The 20,776-nt window shown below is 42.6% G+C and overlaps 1 protein-coding gene across 1 annotated transcript in view; it reads left to right on the plus strand.

Moving 5' to 3' along the window:
- Positions 1–251: 251 nt before the first annotated feature.
- LOC308339046 (cilia- and flagella-associated protein 299-like) overlaps positions 252–20,776 on the plus strand; it is a gene marked incomplete at both ends in the record, with an annotated part of 30,364 nt that continues 9,839 nt past the window's right edge. The window contains one exon of the mRNA XM_080797410.1: positions 252–362. Within this exon, the coding sequence (XP_080653536.1) occupies positions 252–362 (111 nt within the window). The remainder of the gene's footprint in view (positions 363–20,776) is intronic.

Consider the following 20,776-nt stretch of genomic DNA (forward strand, 5'->3'; position numbering starts at 1 on the left):
ACGCAGGCCGCACCTCCCCGGGGCTCCCGCTTCCGCACGGCTCGAGGCCGCGGGTTCGGAGCGGCCGTTGGAGACGGCGTCGCCGCGCCGCGGAGGGGAGACTCGGGGACGAGCGCGGGGGCGGGACTAGCGCACGCGGCTGCGCGGCGGCTCCGGGCCGGGCGAGACCGCGCGCGGGGGGGAGGGGGCGGGGCAGCTGCGCACGGGCCGCCGCGCCTCCGTCGCTAGGGACGCCCTGCGGCCGGGTTGCGATGGATCGGGACGACGGCGTCAGCGCCGTGGACAACGTCGTCACTCAGTTCAGCACCTACGAGGACTTCCTCGACTCGCAGATCACGACCGTGGACCTGTACTACCTGGAGGTAAGGGACGCAGCCCCCAGGGCGGACCCCCGCTCCCCCCCGCTCCCCCCCGCTCCCCCCGCCCCATTTCCCTCCCTCCCGGAGCCCCCGCGGCGTGCGGTGCTCGCCCCCTGGCGGTGGACTCCGGCGACGCGGGGCTGCGCCGTTCCCCGACGGCTGCGCCCGCGCCTGCGCCATCGCCCGCGCCTACCCGCCCCGCGCGGCCTCAGACGGTGCGGAGCTCAGCCCGCCCGTGGCTGCCAGCGCGAAGGACGCCTGCCCGCCCGCCCGCCCGTGGGGGATCTCGAGTATCCGTCCGTGCCCGCTCGTGCCGCCCCGGCCCGCTCCTTCCAGGGCCCTGTGAGGGGGGGCTGCGTGCGGACGCCCGCGACACCTTGCGCCGGGCTGGAGTCCCGCCGCGCGGCCGTTTCTCTCGGCCGTGCCCGTCGGTGTCCGCGCGCAGAAGACGAGCCTTGCGGGGCGAGCGGCGTCGCCAGCCCGCGGGGGCCTCCGCTGCGACGCCGGGCGTCGGGGCCACCGCACTCCGCTGGGCGCCGAAGGCCTCGGGGACGCGTCCCGCTGTGACGTGCGCTCCCGGCGTCGGCCGTCGCGGCGGACAGGACGGCCGCGGAGGCTCCCCGGAAGCGCGCGCCGCCTCAGGAGGACGCGGGGGGCCTGGCGGTCGCCTCCCGCGCGTCCCGCCCCGGCCGCCGCGCCGCGGACGCCGGCGGGGGCTGGGGTCCGACTCCGCGTCGGCGACGGCGCGTTCTGCGCCTCAGCGCGCTGCGGTTCTCACGCCGAAGAGCCCGGCGAGCGGGACTTCCTTCAAGGCCGCCTGCGCGGCGGGAAAGTTCGCGTGTTTCCTCAGGACGCGTCTCCGGGGCCGCGAGCGGGATGTTCCGCAGGGAGGAGCGGCCCGCGGCGCGCGCCCCGCCTCTGCCCCGCCAGCCGAGGGACCGTTCCGGCCCGGTCCGTGGGGACTCGCCTCCGGCGGCGCTTACAGCGCGGCTTCGGCCGCAAAAACAAGCTTTTTGGCATTTCATACAGTTGGTACGTCTGACGTCACGAGTGCGTTGCCCCGAAGACACCAAACGAGGACTGGGCGGTAGCGGGACTGGACGGCGCCCGCGTCCGCACGTGCGAGCCGGCCGCGGCGGGACGCAGACCCGGGCGCCCCGAGAGCGGGAACCGGGGGGCGCCCCGCGCGAGGGGCCGAAGATCCAGCCCCGCCGGGAACGTCCCGCTGCGGGTTCTTCAAGCGGGAATTAGAACGTTCGTGAGGACTGAGGAGTGAAAGCTTGGTTTGCCGTCAGGCGGCGCTTTGAAGGTCTCTCAAAGGGAAAAGCCTGTGTTTGGGGAAACGACACATTTACTTAGAATCTGGCAAGGCTTAGCTTATTCTCATTGGACTTTCATAGAACGTAAGATAAAGATTTAATGGAGCAACATTAAGGCAAGTGTATGTATTTCGGGTTGGAGAGTGGAACTTTCAAGTGTCACTTTGGGGCGTCCTGAAACTTCGGAAGTCCCGAGCGCGCGCGCGCAGAGGCGAGTGGGCTGCCCCGGGCTTGCGCAGAGGCGAGTGCGCGCCCCAGATTCCTCCGGCGGCCGGGCCGGGACCGCGGGCGCGCGCGACGGCCACGGGCGCGCGCGACGGCCACGGGCCCGCTCGTGAGGTGGCTCCTGCTCGGTGAGTACTGGGCTGTGTGCGTGTGTCGTCGGTAGTTGACTGATGTGGCTGAAGCAGGTTCCAAATGGAAAGTTTGAGATGGCGTGTTTTATTATTTTTTTAACGTTTTTATCTATTTTTTTGACGGGGCGGGGAGGGAACACAAGCAGGAGGAGTGGGAGAGGGAGAAGCAGGCTTCCGGCTGAGCAGGGAGCCTGATGGCGGGGCTCGATCTCAGCACCCTGGGATCATGACCTGAGCTGAACACTTAACGACAGAACGGCCCGGGCTCCCTGAGATGGCACGTTTTAGCCAGAAGAGCCGAGAGTCCTATGATTTGGGTCCTAATTCTGCATTGCTCTGTAAACAATTTGAAACTGTTTCCTCATCTGCAAAGTGAAGGGGCTGGACCAGATAACATCCAGGGCTGTGCGTGTAGAATTTTATGAGACATCTATAAATCCATCTGTCCATCCCGGCGTCCGTGTGTTCATCCAACTGTCTGAGACGGAAAGCCTCAGCGGCAGCCTGCTGTAGTAGGTAGCTCCTAAATTGCTAGGAATTTAAGAAAGAATCAGTTCTAGTCACCTAACTTTATTTTTTATTTATTTTTTAAAAAAAACATTTACTTATTTGAGAGAGAGATTGAGAGAGCACAAGCAGGGGCGGGAGAAGACTCCCTGCTGGATGAGGAGCCAGACACAGGGCTCCATCGGGGGACCCCAGGATTATGGCCTGAACTGAAGGCCGATGCTTAACTAACGGAGCCACCCAGGTGCCCCAAGTCCCCTAACTTTAGTATTGTGCTTACAGTTCAGTCTAAGTTTTCTTTAATCAGCAAACATTTTGCAAGTATTCTCTTCCAGTTACTCTTCTGTTATATAGAATATTATTCTATAGCTATAAGTTTTCAATTAATTTCAATAGAAGTTAGTAACAATGCTTCACATACGAAGCGATGATACTCTATTATCTTTGGCGGATGCATTTGCTGTTCTTCACCACCCATATGTGTGTCCCTAGAAGCTATCCTCTGTAGTCTTTTGGCTTTGGCTTTGTTTCAGCCGAGAGGAAATCAGAGGGCAGGAAGGGAGGAGTCGAAGAATTGATTCCTTCTCCTCTTCCTACTGGCTGTGGTTTGGGATTGGCAGCACTCTCTATTCTAGGAACTGTTTCCTCTCTCGTCTCCTTTCAGGCCTAATGGTGTTAACGACCTCCCACTGTTGCAGCCCAGCAAGACACTAATTCATCCTGTGTTGGTTTCCATTAATCTTGGCATATCTTTGTAAATTGTGCTTTTATTTTTTTAATCATCTCTTTTGAGTTTGGCTACTATGACCCTGACTTCTATATTATCATTCAACATCTCAGACCACTCTAAGTATACAAGTCGTGTATGTATATACTGACTGCAATGTTTTCATGCAATTAAGGCTAGGAAGGAACGGTGCTTACTTTGGTAGCACATACGCTAAAATAGGAGTAGGAAGGAAGGGACACAGGAGCAAAAAAATGAAGACCTGCACCAGTTAGCTATTCGATGAGATGGAGAGGGGTAAGGTGGTAAAGGAGAATAAGATAGGCTCTTCATCCTGTGTCCACTGTGCCTTGCTCATTTTACTGGCGGCTGCCTATAAACCAAGCGACATTTATAACAGCAATTAGATTTATCTCTGCTAAACCAAATAACAATATTTATTCTCAGAGTTAGTGGTACCTCAAACTAATTAAACCCAACCAAACTGATATAAAAATACTTGAGAAATTTTAGCAAAATTTTTGCACTATGACTTTCCAGATTCTTTCTGGGTAATTCTTCCATGCTGAATAAACACAGTTCCTTTATTTCAGCTGTGGCTGCCGCTGGCCACTAGAGAACCAAAAGGCCTATCGAATTGCTTTTCCCAGGTAAAGAATCAAGGGGTGTTTTTAGAATTGTTTTTAAATTTCCCTGACTAATGCATCTTAGTTGTGGCGTAATTACTTATAGAGATTAGCAGTGTGAAAGCTTTATTTAGAGATTATCATTCTATCATTTAGAAAACATAAATCACACAAATTAAATCTTTGGACATAATCTTAAAATTATTTGGCAGACACTGATTAAGTGAGATTCCAGGAAAAGTCCAGTAGCACAATTTGCCATGATTATACAATAAGCCAGCCAATAACCAACCAGTATTTATTGCATTTTCCCGTATTTTTCTAGTATTAATTGGATCAGGTACAGAGTAGATGATGTTTCCTATGAAATATCTTACTTCATATATTTCAGAATCAGCTGTACTCTTTTGTTGATTCAATAGGAAAAAAATTGGCCTAAATTAGCTGCTCTCTGTAAGAGAAGTCCTACATTTTTCCTTTAATAGGTCCACAGGGGTGCTTATCCCTAAGTAAAAATATCTAATCCTTCAAGGATGTGAATTCTGATGATCAGGGGGTGAAATTGAATCCAGAAATCCACATCCACAGGACTTCTGAAACTTCATAAGGACAAATTTTAAATGCTGTGAACCTAACATCATCCTCAGTGTCTCAACTGTGTCTCAAACAATTCCGCTAAAATCTATATTCTTTGTATTTAAAGTCTGTTTCATTCATTTGGTACTTATATTGACTTGAAAAGGAAGAGATGAGTGGAGAAAGGGAAGGTTCCCAAGTAGTGTGGAGAATAAGACAAGACAGGGGGCTTATGGCAAAATGCTGGAGAACAACCATTATTTAAGGTGTGGGCATGGAGGTGGTGCTCACAAGGACAATGATAAGGGGATTCAGAAAAGTAGGAGGAAATAAGGAGGATGGGATGATCCCAGAAACCAAGAGCAGTTAGATAGCAAAACACCCTTGAACAACATTTACACAAAGCTAGGTGAGTGTTCTTTCTGTGAACCCCAACAGTAGAGCAGATGGGGAATAATTATCCATAGACATAACATCTAAAAGGTATTGGCCTCCACGTGGTAGAAAAGTAAAGATAACAGGACAACCGTAGGACCCTAAAGGAGAAATAGCAAGATAGTCAACTTCTGTTCACTGGTAGTGGAATGGTCCACTTTGAGAACAGCAGCTGGAAGTAGGAGGGGTTTTGGCCAGTCAGTAGTAGGTGAGTATGTAGGTTCCCAGGCAAGGTCTGAAGGTGCTACAGCAGTGTAGCCAGTGTGAACTCTTGAAACTATCTTCTATAGCTGACTTGGGCAGCACTCCACACTGGAGATGCTGTTAGAAGTGGAATCAACACTGAGCCAGATGGGGACAGTAGAGACAAAATTTGAAAGAGAAAGATAAAATAAAAGCAGGAAGGTAAAAGAAAAAACCCAGAAAGCAAGTGCCAACTTTTGAATACCATAGGGAAACAAAAGAAGAGGAAAGTTCTGTAAGCCACAGTTTCTTTTACATGTTCAGGAGAACCAAAAGTGAGATGTAGAAAATCACTGAGGTCAAAGCCCACTCAGAGTTATAGGAGAAAAGAGCTGGTAAGGAGCAGAATAGCATCCTTATCCTCCCTAACAAAACCGTGACCTTTTTGAGTTCAATCTAAAAGACATTAAGAAATTGATATACACATGAAAGAGTTCAGAGATGATGTGACAGAATTCAGGAAATGATTAGGAAAAAAAGGAAATCTTGAGAAATGAAAAGTAACTAGAAGGAACACGAGAATGGATCAGCAGAATAGATGATATCCTAAAGAAACAGTTAAAAGGAGGAAAATTTTTAGTTGAAAAAATAAGAGATAAAGGATTCAAGCAAAATTGACAATTATTGAAGATAGAACATGCAGCATATAGATAATAAGAGTCCCTGAAGAAGTAAATAAGAGTAAGGAAGCAGACTTAACCCTAGGAACTATAGTTCATAATTTTCTTGAAAGAAACAGCAAAAAAGATTCAAAATGACATATGAGAAGAATACACTCTGTACCTGAGAATTTAAACCAGGTATGACCAAGGTGTATCTAGTAAAATTATATGAACTTTATTTTTTTTTAAGATTTTATTTACTTATCAGAGAGCTCGAGTGTGAGCATGCTGGAGTACAAGCAGGGGGAGCGGCAGGCAGAGGGAAAATCAGGATCCTCGCTGAGCAGGGGACCCAACTCTGCTGTAGGTCTCCATCCCAGCTGTCCTTCAGCTCATGACCTGAGCTGAAGTCAGACACTTAGCTGACTGAGCCACTCAGGCATCCAAAAAAAGTATATGAACTTTAAAGAAAAAGACAAAAAGTCATTTGGACTTCAAGACATAAACAGACATGACTTATAGGTTAAAACAAATGAAATTAATCATCAGACTTTTTAATGTTTTGGGCGAGAACAAATTGGGATCACTTATTTAAGGTTTTCAAGGGGAGAATATTTGAGCCAAGGATTTTATATCCAGCAAATACGAATTTCAGATGTAAAGGTCACAAATTGTTATCAATATGCAATAACCCAGTTTTATGATGGGTCCCTCCTAATTAATGTGTTATAGAAAGAACACTAGAAAAAAAATAACTAAGGTGGTATCAACGTAGGGATTGGTAACATTGAGCATCCACAGCCGCTAACGTCACAAAGGGAGAAAAGCCAACATTGGTACATGAGAGAACAAAACACTACTAAACAAACCTAAAAATTTAGGTTTGAAGACCTCTAACCTAAATCTGATCTAGTCTCTGTGTGCAGCCACTAGTTTGCAGGACACACAGAAGGCAGAGGAACACACTGAATGGAACTATGGATATACAATCAGCAAGACCAGGTGGTGGGAAACTATAGATCAAACCTCATATATGTTCTTCTTATATAGGTAGGTGTAAATTAAGAGAAATTTAGAAGACACATGAAATTTTTAAAAGTAGGGAAGACTAAACTGGTATCTAGGCTTACACACTTGACTGATAAACCTATAAAGAAATGCAGAGAAGTGATAACTATAAAAGTCAGGAGAGCGGCTACTTTCAGGGGGAAAAAGGGGTAGTAGTTAGGAAGGTGTACATGAAGGAGCTCCTGAAATGCCTTCCAGAGTTTTATTTCTTGACTGGAATGGTGGTTACCAGAGTGTACGTTATAACAACATTAAACTCTGTTCATCATGTCTCTTTGTCGGTGTTTCTGTATCTGTGTTTTATTTTACAATAAAAAAAATTTAAAAAGCTACTGATTGACCAAACAACTGTAAGAAAAATCTTTAATATTGGATATATTAACCAAAGTGGTAGTTTTGTTGAAAAACCTCAACAACATTTATTAGTAAATAATCAGCTAATTAATTTGTTCTGAGTATTCAGCTTTCTAGGTTTTTGCATTAACAGTGATGGTTGAGCAGAATTTAATTGCTAAAAGATGCACAGGACCCACAATGACAATCCTTACAAATCTAGAATTTATTACAGAAAAGGGACACAATATTAGGAACAACATTATAGTAAAACAGTGCACCATAGCCAAGCAAGCGAGGGGTCAGGGAGGCTGAGTGCCAGTCCATGCTTTAAGCAGAGGAGAATTATATGTCCTTAAGAAAGAGAATAATATGCCAGAAACACCTGGTATACCACTGGGTTCTGGTTAACAAAAAAAAAAAAAAAAAAGAGAGAGAGAGAGAGAAGCTGGTCATGGAATCAGCAAAGGGCCATGGACTTGGAACTGCCCATAATGAGCTGAGTTCTTTGGGACCCACCAAGTCTTGAGGTCAGGCAGGCCCAGCAACAGTGATTAGATGGAGGTGTAGTACATCTGGAACAGAGCAGGACTGGGAACAAAGTGGGTGTGCCAGCTGCATAAGCAAGAGTCTAGATCCCAGGTTTTCACCACTAGTAGACATGCATCTTTTCCTCAGCTTACATATATGGTTATGTGGGGACTTTCTTATAACTGGCTACAGGAGGAATGGAAAGTCCGAGCCTGGTGTACGAATGAGCCATTTGGTGTGTGGGTAGAAATTGAAAATGGACAGTAGCTGCAGTATTGCTTCAACTAGGTGAGGTCTGTAAAGATTGTGGGAAGACAGAATCTTTTCAGAGGTCATCTACTTTCTGTGACCACAGAAGCGGTTCACAGTTAAGCTATATAAGGACTGCTAGGCAGTGGTAAATGACAGACGCAAATGTGCTTGCTCATGTGGAAGTGGTCACAATGCGCCTAGCACAGAAGAGGCATACACAGCCAGGCAGACAGAAAGACGTGGCCAATTGCTGTCAGACTGCATCTTTCATTTACCACCTCTGTGCCAACACAATGGGCCCATAGCAGAAGGGACTGTGGTAGCAGAGATGGGGCTCTGCAGGAGCCCCACAGCATGTGCTCCCACTTACCAAGGCCAGTCTAGCTACTGTGACCTCTGAATGTCCAACATGTCAACAGTCCAGGCCAGCCCTCTACTAGAGCACCATTTCTCAAGGTAACCAACCAACTGCTTGGTGGAAGATTGACCATGGCGGACCCCTTCCTCTTCGGAAGGGCCAGCAATTCAACCTCATAGGCGTAAGCATATGTGGTATAGTCACATGTCAGCTATCCTAAGTCCTAATGGAATATTTTCTTTTTTTTTTCCTTTCAGTTGTACTGAGATATAACTGACATAGAGCACTATATAAGTTTAAGAGGTAAAATGTAATGATTTATTGACATGTATTGCAAAATGATTTTTGCAATAAGTTAACACTCATCATCTCATATAGATGTAAGAAAAAAGTGCTTTTTTTCCTTGTGATAAAACTTAGCATTTACTCTCCTAGAAATGTTTAAATATGCCATACAGCAGTATTTATTTTAGTTAAAATGTTTAGTATATCTCCAGTACTTATTTATCTTATAACTGGAATTTTGTACCTTTTTGCTGCTTTCATTCAATTCTCTCACATCTCTCCTTTGGTAACCATATATCTGATTTCTTTATGAATTTTTTTTGTTGTTTGTTTTAAGATTCCACATATAGGTGATAATAGGTGATACCATGAAGTATTTGTCTTCCTCTGACTTATTTTACTTAGTATAATGCCTTCAAGGTCCATGCATGTTATGTGGTCTCAAGTAGCAGGATTTCCTTATTGTTTATGGCTGAATAGTATTCTAACACATACATATTTTCTTTATCCACTTAAAACCATTTACCTGTTGGAAGACACTTAGGTTTTTTCCAGGTCTTTTGTGAATCATGCTGCAGTGAATATGGGGGTGTAGATATTTCTTTGATATACTGATTTTGTTTCCTTCACATACATACCCAAAGGTGAAATTGTTGGATGATGTGGTAGTTCTATTTTACATTTTAAAAATTATTATTTTTATTAACATATAATGTATTATTTGCACCAGGGGTACAGGTCTGCGAATTGTCAGGCTTACACACTTCACAGCACTCACCATATCACATACCCTCCCCAATGTCCATAACCCAACCATCTTCTCCATACCCCTTCTCCCCCCAGCAGCCCTCAGTTTATTTTGTGACATTAAGAGTCTTTTACGGTTTGTCACCCTCCCGATCCCATCTTGTTTCATTTTTTTCCTTCCCTACCCCGCAAACCCCCTACTCTGCATCTCAAATTCCTCATATCAGGGAGATCATATGATAATTGTCTTTCTCTGGTTGACTTATTTTGCTCAGCATAATACCCTCTAGTTCCATCCACGTCATTGCAAATGGCAAGATTTCACTTCTTTTGATGGCTGCATAGTATTCCAGTGTGTGTGTGTGTATGTATATGTATGTATGTATGTATGTATGTATGTATACCACTTCTTCTTTATCCATTCATCTGTTGATGGACATCTAGGTTCTTTCCATAGTTTGGCTATTGTGGACATTGCTGCTATAAACATTTGGGTGCATGTGCCCCTTTGGATCACTACATTTGTATCTTTGGGTAAATATCCAGTGGTGTGATTGCTGGGTCGGTCATAGGATAGCTCTATTTTCAACTCTTTGAGGAACCTCCGTGCTGTTTTCCAGAGTGGCTGCACCAGGTGCATTCCCACAAACAGTGTAGGAGGGTTCCCCTTTCTTCACATCCTTGCCAATACCTGTCGTTTCCTGACTTGTTAATTTTAGCCATTCTGACTGGTGTGAGGTGGTATCTCATTGTGGTTTTGATTTGTAGTTCCCTGATGCCGAGTGACGTGGAGTACTTTTTCATGTGTCTGTTGGCCATCTGGATGTCTTCTTTGCAGAAATGTCTGTTCATGTCCTCTGCCCATTTCTTGATTGGATTATTTCTTCTTTGGGTGTTGAGTTTGATAAGTTCTTTATAGATTTTGGATACTAGTCCTTTATCTGATAAGTCATTAGTGATTATCTTCTCCCATTCTATCAGTTGTCTTTTGGTTTGGTTGAGTGTTTCTTTTGCTGTGCAAAAGCTTTTGATCTTGATGAGGTCCCAATGGTTCTTTTTTGCCTTTGCTTCCCTTGCCTTTGGCAATGTTCCTAGAAAGAAGTTGTTGCAGCTGAGGTCAAATAGATTGTTGCCTGTGTTCTCCTCAAGGATTTTGATGGATTCCTGTCTCACATTGAGGTCTTTCATCCATTTTGAGTCTATTTTTGTGTGTGGTGTAAGGAAATGGTCCAGTTTCATATTTCTGCATGTGGCTGTCCCAATTTTCCCAACAGCATTTGTTGAAGAGACTTGTCTTTTTTCCATTGACTATTCTTTCCTGCTTTGTCAAAGATTAGTTGACCATAGAGTTGAGGGTCTATTTCTGGGCTCCGTATTCTGTTCTATTGATCTATGTGTCTGTTTTTTGTGCCATTACCATACTGTCTTGATGATGACAGCTTTGTAATAGAGCTTGAAGTCTGGAATTGTGGTGCCACCAAATTTGGCTTTCTTTTTCAACATTCCTCTGGCTATTTGGGGCCTTTTCTGGTTCCATATAAATTTTAGGATTATTTGTTCTATTTCTTTGAAATAAATTGATGGTATTTTGATAGGGATTGCCTTAAATGTGTAGACTGCTTTAGGTAGCATAGACATTTTCACAATATTTGTTCTTCTAATTCATGAGCATGGAATGTTTTTCCATTTCTTTGTGTCTTGCTCGATTTCTTTCAGAAGTACTTTATAGTTTTCTGAGTACAGATTCTTTGCCTCTTTGGTTAGGTTTATTCCTGGGTATCTTACAGTTTTGGGTGAAATTGTAAATGGGATCGACGCCTTAATTTCTCGTTCTTCTGTCTTGGTGTTGGTGTATAGAAATGCAACTGATTTCTGTGCGTTGATTTTATATCCTGACACTTTACTGAATTCCTGTACAAGTTCTAGCAGTTTTGGACTAGAGTCTTTTGGGTTTTCCACATAATAGTATCATATCATCTGCAAATAGTGAAAATTTGACGACTTCTTTGCTGATTTGGATGCCTTTAATTTCTTTTTGTTGTCTGATTACTGAGGCTAGGACTTCTAGTACTATGTTGAATAGCAGTGGTGATAGTGGACATCCCTGCCATGTTCCTGATCTTAGTGGAAAAGCTCTCAGATTTTCCCCATTGATGAAGATATTCACTGTGGGCTTTTAATAGATGACTTTGATGATATTGAGGAATGTACCCTCTATCCCTACACTTTGCAGAGTTTTGATCAAGAAAAGATGCTGTACTTTGCCAAATGCTTTTTCAGCATCTATTGAGAGTATCATATGGTTCTTGTTCTTTCATTTATTAATGTATTGTATCACATTGATTGATTTGCAGATGTTGAACCAAACTTGCAGCCCAGTTATAAATCCCACTTGGTTGTGGTGAATAATTCTTTTAATGTACTGTTGGATCCTGTTGGCTAGTATTATGGTGAGAATTTTTGCATCTGTGTTCATCAAGGATATTGATCTGTAATTCTCTTTTTTGATGGGGTCTTTATCTGGTTTTGGGATCAAGGTAATGCTGGCTTCATAAAATGAGTTTGGCAGTTTTCCTTCCATTTATATTTTTTGGAGCAGTTTCAGGAGAATGGGTATTAATTCTTCTTTAAATGTTTGGTAGAATTCCCCTGGGAAACCACCTGGCCCTGGGCTCTTTTTTTTTTTTGGGAGATTTTTGATGACTGCTTCAATCTCCTTACTGGTTATGGGTCTGTTCACGTTTTCTATTTCTTCCTGGTTCAGTTTTGGTAGTTCATATGTCTCTAGGAAAGCATCCATTTCTTCTAGATTGTCAAATTTATTGGCGTATAGTTGCTCATAATATGTTCTTATAATTGTTTGTATTTCTTTGGTGTTGGTTGTGATCTCTCCTCTATCATTCATGATTTTATTTATTTGGGTCCCTTCTCTTTTCTTTTTGATAAGTCTGGCCAGGGGTTTATCAATGATTAATTCTTTCAAAGAACCAGCTCCTAGTTTTGTTGATTTGTTCTCCTGTTCTTTTGGTTTCTATTTGATTGGTTTCTGCTCTGATCTTTATGATTTCTCTTCTCCTGCTGGGTTTAGGCTTTCTTTGTTGTTCTTTCTCCAGCTCCTTTAGGTGTAGGCTTAGATTGTGTATTTGAGACCTTTCTTGTTTCTTGAGAAAGGCTTGTACCGCTATATATTTCCTCTCAGGACTGTCTTTGCTGTGTCCCACAGATTTTGAACCATTGTGTTTTCATTATCATTTGTTTCCATGAATTTTTTCAATTCTTCTTTAATTTCCTGGTTGACCCATTCATTCTTTAGAAGGATGCTGTTTAGTCTCCATGTATTTGGGTTCTTTCCAAATTTCCTCCTGTGATTGAGTTCTAGCTTCAGAGCGTTGTGGTCTAAAAATATGCAGGGAAAGATCCCAATCTTTTGATACCGGTTGAGACCTGATTTATGACCCAGGATGTGATCTATTCTGGAGAATGTTCCATGTGCACTAGAGAAAAATGTGTATTCTTTTGCTTTGGATGGAATGTTCTGAATATATCTGTGATGTCCATCTGGTCCAGTGTGTCCTTTATTTCCTTTTTGATATTTTGCTTGGATGATCTGTCCATTTCAGTGAGGGGGTGTTAAAGTCCCCTACTATTATTGTATTATTGTCAATGTGTTTCTTTGATTTTGTTATTAATTGGTTTATATAGTTGGCTGCTTCCATGTTAGGGGCATAGATATTTAAAATTGTTAGATCTTCTTGTTGTACAGACCCTTTGAGTAAGATATAGCTTCCTTCCTCATCTCTTATTATAGTATTTGGCTTAAAATCTAATTTATCTGATATAAGGATCACCACCCCAGCTTTCTTTTGATGTCCATTAGCATGGTAAATTGTTTTTCACCCCCTCACTTTAAATCTGGAGGTGTCCTGGGGTCTAAAATGAGTTTCTTACAGACAGCATATTGATGGGTTTTGTTTTTATGTCCATTCTGATACCCTGTGTGTTTTGATTGGGGTATTTAGCCCATTTACATTCAGGATAACTATTGGAAGATATAAATTTAGTGCCCTTGTATTGCCTGTAAGGTGACTGTTACTGTATATTGTTTCTTTTCCTTTCTGGTCTTCTACTTTTAGGCTCTCTCTTTGCTTGGAGGACCCCTTTCAATATTTCCTATAGGACTGGTTTGGTGTTTACAAATTCTTTTTTTTTTTTTGTTTGTCCTGGAAGATTTTTCTCTCTCCTATTTTCAATGATAGCCTAGCTGGATATAGTATTCTTGGCTGCATAGTTTTCTCATTTAGTGCTCTGAATATATCATGCCAGTCCTTTCTGGCCTGCCAGGTCTCTGTGGATACATTTGCTGTCAATCTAATATTTCTACTATTGTATGTTACAGGTTTCTTGTCCTGAGCTGCTTTCAGGATTTTCTCTTTGTCACTAAGACTAGTAAGTTTTACTATTAGATGATGGGGTGTGGACTTATTTTTATTGATTTTGAGGGGGGTTCTCTGTGCCTTCTGGGTTTTGATGCTTGTTCCCTTTGCCATATTAGGGAAATTCTCTATTATAATTTGCCCCAATAAACCTTCTGCCCCCTCTCCCCTCTTGCTTCTTGTTCTGGAATCCCAATTATTCTAATATTGTTTCATCTCATGGTATCACTTATCTCTCGAATTCTCCCCTCATGGTCCAGTAGTTGTTTGTCTCTCTTTTGCTCAGCATCTTTATTCCCCATCATTTGGTCTTCTCTATCACTAATTCTCTCTTGTGCCTCATTTATCCTAGCAGTAAGAGCATCCATTCTTGATTGTACCTCATTAATAGCTTTTTTGATTTCAGTTTGGTTAGATTTTAGTTCTTTTATTTCTCCAGAAAGGGATTTTATTTCTTCAGACAGCGTTTCTCTAAAATCCTCCATGCCTTTTTCAAGCCCAGCTAGCACCTTGAGAATCGTCATTTTGAACGCTAGATATGACATATTACCAATGTCTGTATTGATTAGGTCCCTAGCTGTCGGTGCTGCCTCTTGTTCTTTTTTTTTTTTGTGGTGAGTTTTTCTGCCTTGTCATTTTATCCAGATAAAAATACATGAATGAGAGAATAAAATACTAAAAGAGTGGCGAAGACCCCAGAATAGTGTATGCTAACCAAATCAGAAGAGACCCCAAATTGAGGGGAGAAGGAAGGGGATAAAAAGAAATTTTAAAAATACACACACGGGGCACATGGGTGGCTCAGTGGGTTAAAGCCTCTGCCTTCGGCTCAGGTCATGATCCCAGGGTCCTGGGATCGAGCCCCACATCGGGCTCTCTGCTCTGCAGGGAGCCTGCTTCCTCTTCTCTCTCCTGCCTGCCTCTCTACTTGTGATCTCTGTCTGTCAAATAAATAAATAAAATCTTTAAAAAAAAAAATACACACGCACACACACACACACACACGTGCGCGCGTATATTAGGCTGTTGAATAGGACAGAGCCACCCACTTGATTTTGGGTGTATTTTGGTCTCTTAGAAGAAACTACCTCCCAGAATTTTAAAGAAAGAAAAACGTATATATATATACAAAAATAAGGGTAAACACGATGAAGGGATGGAATATGACTGTAAAGATAACAACTAAAAAGAATCTAAAAAAGGAATTGATAAGTTGGCTGGAAAAAGAAAGAAGGAAAAAAAAAGGGGGGAGAGAATGTGCTCAGGCTGGAGATGAGAACAAATCCCTGTGCTAGATTTAGGGTATATTTTGATCTATTAGACGAAATTGTATCCCAAAATTTTTTAGAAAAAAAAAAAAAAACTATATACAAAATATAAGGTTAAATACAATGAAGGATAAAATATGACTATAATAATGAAGGTTTAAAGAGATTTTTTAAAGAAAGGTATTATTAAGATAAACTAGTTAAAAAACGTTAAAAGAGGAAAGAGGAAAAGTTAAAAAATTAAAATAAGAAAATTATAAAATTTAAAAAAATTTAATTTAATTTTGCCAGACTAAAGGATCATCGGGAGAAAGCCATGAATTCCATGCATTGCTTTCCCCTAGCTCTGGAGTTCTGCTGTTCTTGATCCGTGAGCTTGGTCTTGGCTGGATGTTCTTGCTGATCTTCTGGGGGAGGGGCCTGTTGTAGCGATTCTCAAATGTCTTTGCCTGAGGCAGAATTGCACCACCTTTGCCAGGGGCCAGGCTAAGAAATCTGCTGGAGTTCGTTCTCAGGAGTTTTTGTTCCCTGAATGCTTTCCATAGAGCTCTGGACGACAGGAATGAAAATGGTGGCCTCCCAATCTCCAGCCCGGAGGAGCCGAGAGCTTGGGGCCCCACTCCTCAGTGCACCCTCAGAGAAAAGGGGTCAGTCACTCTCGTCTCCCTGGTCTCTGACCATGCTCTGGGCTATCCCAGCCTCTGAATGAGTATTTCTGTCTCTGGCACACAGCCCCATTTGGAGTCTCCAAACCCAGCAGATTCCCGCCTCTAGAGGAGGAAGGTGAGTCTCCCTGGCTTTGCCACCTGTGGGGTCCCTGCTCAAAGAGCAGTGGTCTGACTGTGCTGCGGATCATGGTTTAAGGTAACTCCTAGCTGAGAGCTCACTCATTGGCTCTGTCTTTGTGGTCGGCTTCCGTACTCTGATACCTGGGAGCTCTACCACACTCAGACACCCCCGATCTTTCAGTGACTCCATGGGACCTGAGACCACAATGTCCCCACGAGGGCTCCACCCCCACTTAGCCTCTGGAGTGATATCCCTCAGTGGAGCAGACTTCTAAAAGTTCTGATTTTATGCTCTACTGCTCCACCACTTGCCAGGAGCCGGCCCCTTCCCCTGTAATCTATCTTCCCGTTGCTTTGTATTCACTTCTCAGCACATCCTACCTTCCAGAAAGTGGTCGATTTTCTGTTCCTAGAATTGCTGCTCCTCTTCTCTTCAATCTCCCATTGAGTTTGTAGGTGTTCAGAATGGTTTGATAACTATCTAGCTGAACTCCTGTGACCTGATTTCATTTCAGTCTGCTACTCCTCTGCCATCTTGCCTCTATCCTATTTTTCATTTTTTGAGGAACCTCTACACTGTTTTCCATAGTGACTGTACCAGTTTGTATTCCCACTAGCAATGCATAAGTGTTCCCCTTTCTCCACATTCCTACCAGTATTTGTTATCTATTGTCGTTGTGATGATAGTCATTCAAACAGGTGTGAAGTGATATCTCATTAAGGTTTTGATTTGCATTTCGCTGATGATGAGTGATATTGAGCACCTTTTCATGTACCTGTTGGCCATTTCAATATCTGCTTTGAAAAAAAGTCTGTTCAGGTCTTTTGCCAATTTTTGAGTTGGATTATTTGTTTTTCTGCTATTCAGTTGTATGAATTCTTTGTGTATTTTGGGCATTAACCTCTTATCAGATACATGAATTGTAAGTACTTTGTCTCATTCCATAGCTCGCCTTTTCAATTTGTGGATTATTTCTTTCACTGTGTAGAAGCTTTTCATTTTGGTGTAGTATCTTTTACTTACTTTTTATTTTGTATTTTGTTCTTTATGCTTTAGGTACCATATCCCAAAAATTGTTGCTGAGACTTACATCAAGGAGCTTTTCCCCTATATTTTCCACTAGGAGTTTTATGGTTTCTAGTCTTACATTTAAGTCTTAAATTCATTTTGAGTTAATTTTTGAGTGGTTTAAGATATGGGTCTAATTTCGTTCTTTTACATGTGAGTATCCAACTTCCAGTGCCAATTATTGAAGAGATGATCTTTTCGCCATTGAGTATTCTTGGCTCCTTTGTCAAATACTAGTTTACCATATACACGTGGTTTTATTTCCAGTCTCTCAGTACTATTCTATTCATCTGTGTGCCTGTTCTTGTGCCAGTACCATTCTTTTTTGATTGCTATACCTTTATAATATAGCTTGAAATAATACAGCTTCCCACTTTGTTGTTCTTTTTCAGGATTGTATTGGCTATCCTGGGGTCTTTTGTGGTTCCATATAAATTTTAGCACTTTTTTCCTACTTCCATAGAAAAAGGTTATTGGAATCTTGATAGGGATTACATTGAATCAATTGAATCGATTGAATCAATGGGGGCTTATGGAATATTTGTTCCACAGGCACAGGGTTCTATATGACATCATGTCAGACCAGGGACCTATTTTAAAACAAAGGAGCAGTGGGAGTAAAACTATTATGTGATTCTTTTCTCATAATATATTCTGAAACATTCAGAGCTGCCAGCAGATACATCTTTGGGATGGGTTCCTAAAAGCACAACTGAAGTGCCACTTTGTAGATGATAGTTTAAGAGAATTGGGATGCCATTCTCCACAATACAGTGTACACTGTGAATTAAAGACCTTTGCATTTAGGTTCCTTTCCTTGGTCTGGGAACTAAGAGGTTGAAGCATCTTACCATCATTCTCAATGACCAACTCAGGAAATTTGTGCTTTCTTACTTCACTATGGGCTCTACAGGGTTAATTGTCCTTGTACTGTTACTGGATAGAGAACCAGTTCTAAATTCAGGTTTAGCTGCTCACCACTAGAAAACAATAGGTTAGAGAAGTGGTGGTGGGAAAGGAAATTTCCCTTATAGGAAGCCAACAACTTGGGAAGATGGTGGACAAACGTCTCAAAGGCCATCTTCATCGTCCTGGTAAAGCCATAGGGCTCTAAAGGGGAAGATATGGGAAAAGGGACGGGGCTGTGTGCAGGAGAAACAGGTGCTCAGGTGGTTGGTTGTATGCCACCATGACCCTGAACAGATTTGCTGGCATCCATGGGCTTTATTTTCAAATGTAGTCAGGCCTTATTTTCTGGGAAAGTTTGGTCCTTCACTCCTCAAGGCCAGTGGTCTGCAAATCTTGAGGAACATGTTAGTTCTGCTACAGATCAGGGGTTTTAGGTCAGCAAGCAAGAGGTACATAAGCTTGAAGCAAGTTAACCGTTACTACCGGCTGGAGTGCTGTTACAGTACCAAATGGGGAAACACTCATCAGGTGACTCAGTGAGAGTCCCATTGAATTATAAGTTGCAGCTCTTCCCTGGAATCTTTAGGCTCCTCGTCTAGGAATCTGGATGCTAGAAGACAGTCACTATCTTGGCAAAAATAATTGGCCCTGACTGTCAGGGAAGTTAGGGCTGTTACACAATCAATAATGAAGGAATGTGTTTGAGATTCTGGTGATTCACTTGGATGCCTCTTGTTGTGGTAAATGGACAAGTGTAGCAACCAGGGCTTGGAAGGGGAATGGTTACTGGGGTTCAGACCCCTCAGGAATGAGGTCTGGTTCACAACACTGGTGATCTATTAACACTCAGCGGAGGTGTTAGTTGAAAGTGGGGGAAGGCAGCATGGCTGGTGGAGGTAGGAGATGCTGCATATTTGCTGTGGTTCTGAGCCAAGCAGCAGCGGCAAGTGTTATATAGTCCAACCCAATATCCTTCCTTTGTAGTTATGTGAGCAATCTTCAACAAATTGTATTTATTTTTATTATATGTAAATACATATACTGTTCTTTGTCATTTTCTACACAAAATAATTTTTATATCTTTCTGTAATTAAAGAAATGACATTAAATCTTGAAGACCTTTTAATGTCACTCTATATAGGTCTCCCTATTCTTTAGAAGTTGCTGCTTTCCATGTTTTTTACTTAGGTTCTTTAGAAGTTTGTTTTCCTTATACAGTATCATGAACCACAGTGAAATGAGCATCTTTGGTATGTGTTCTTTATGTGCAGTTGTCAATATATCAAAAAGTGGAACCGGTGGGTCATAATGGACATGGTTGAAGTGCCCTCCAGAGTAGCCATTTAGTCTCCCACCAGCAGCGTTTGAGACACTTTTTTCCTCAGATCATCACCAATATCATCAGCCCTTTCATTTTTCGCCAGTATCATATGTGAAAAAAAGCTCATGGTTTTAATTTTAATTTCCCTGATATTTAGTGTGGTTGATTATCTTTTTATATGTTTCTTCACCATTTGCATTTCTTCTGTGAATTGCCTGTCGATATCCCTTGTTTGTTTCACAACTTGTTTTTTCAAACCTTTTCTACTCTCTTTAGACTTCTGACTCTTAGTCAGCAAAGAAAACAAAGAAAACCTACAACCTCAAAGTCAACAAAGAAAAGCAAATTGAGCTGGAAAGTTCCTCAGTTTTCTACCATGAAACTTATAAAACTACCTTAATTTCTTGGCATGCGCTCTTCCTTCCCTCCTGTGTTGCTAGTGTCTAGTACATGTAATGCCTGTCAGTCTACTTCCTGTGTCCTCGTTTTGAACACTCACTATCATTATAACATTTCTGAGAATGTTGCCAACTCTGAGTCCCACCTTCCTAAGGTAGAGACCGAAACTCCCCTTCTCAGTTTCCCTTGCTTCTGGTGTTATCTTTGCAGGTACACAGGCACTGCCAATCACATGTACTTGCATGAGGCCACTCTTTAGAAAAGAGTAACAGAAAGCACCATGTGGAATCCATTTTGTACTGAATGAGGTGGTGGAGGCTTTTGGCTTTCAGGTGATGGAGTGGCAAAAGTTCTGGTTAAATGGTGAGTTGCAGTATCTGTTTTCAGTAGTGACAGCAGAGGAGTATTCACCGAAACAGTTCCTGTGGCTGTGAGTGTTGTTTCTGGCTCTGTAGGCTTAACTCGACTTTTCCTGGGGTTTGGGGTCTATTGTATTTAAAAAATTTCTTTTTGTATTTGGACTGATGACAGTAAGTTCTGCTGTTTGCAGTTAATATCCTTGAATGATGATATTTACCGACATTCTGCACCCTTCCCTTTTATGCTTTTAGGGAACTGTCTGTATTGATTAGTTCCTTTCATGGTTAATTCCAGAGTCCCTTCCCGTGTTCATTGAGTTCTGTCTATCTTGCCCTCCCATATTCTTCCTTTTTTATAGTTATTATTCTGGAATGAATCATAAAATAATCTCTGTCTTCATTTCCTCATCTTCCACTTTTCAACCCACTGCAAGCTAGTTCCCATCTTCATCATTCAATAGAAATTGTCTTCTCCTGTGGTCGCAAATGAGGGATGTGTCAGTAGATTCAACGAACACTCTGTAGTTTAATCATTCAAATCTTCTACTGAGAGGATGGCTTGTATTGGTGTACAAATAGAGGCAAGAAGGCTTTTTGTGAAGCTTTTTTTAGTACATCAGAAGAGAGGAGTGTGACTAGAACTAATGTGGACACAGCAGACTTGTAGAGCCCTGGATATAATCAACCAACACTTCCTCCCTCCTTTCCTTCCTCCCTTCCTATTTTTCCATCATCTGTCTCCCTATTTTCTATGACAGTATGAAAGAGAATAAATCAATAAAAGCACTAGGAAACAAGAAATGATCCACTCTAGGGAACCAGAAATTGTGCATATTTTTTGTAAATCAGATTGACAAGATAGAGAAAACATAGGGAAAATGAATAAAACAGATTTAGAGAAATGTC

The sequence above is a fragment of the Martes martes genome, assembly GCF_963455335.1.
Source record: "Martes martes genome assembly, chromosome: 2".
NCBI classification, from domain to species: domain Eukaryota; kingdom Metazoa; phylum Chordata; class Mammalia; order Carnivora; family Mustelidae; genus Martes; species Martes martes.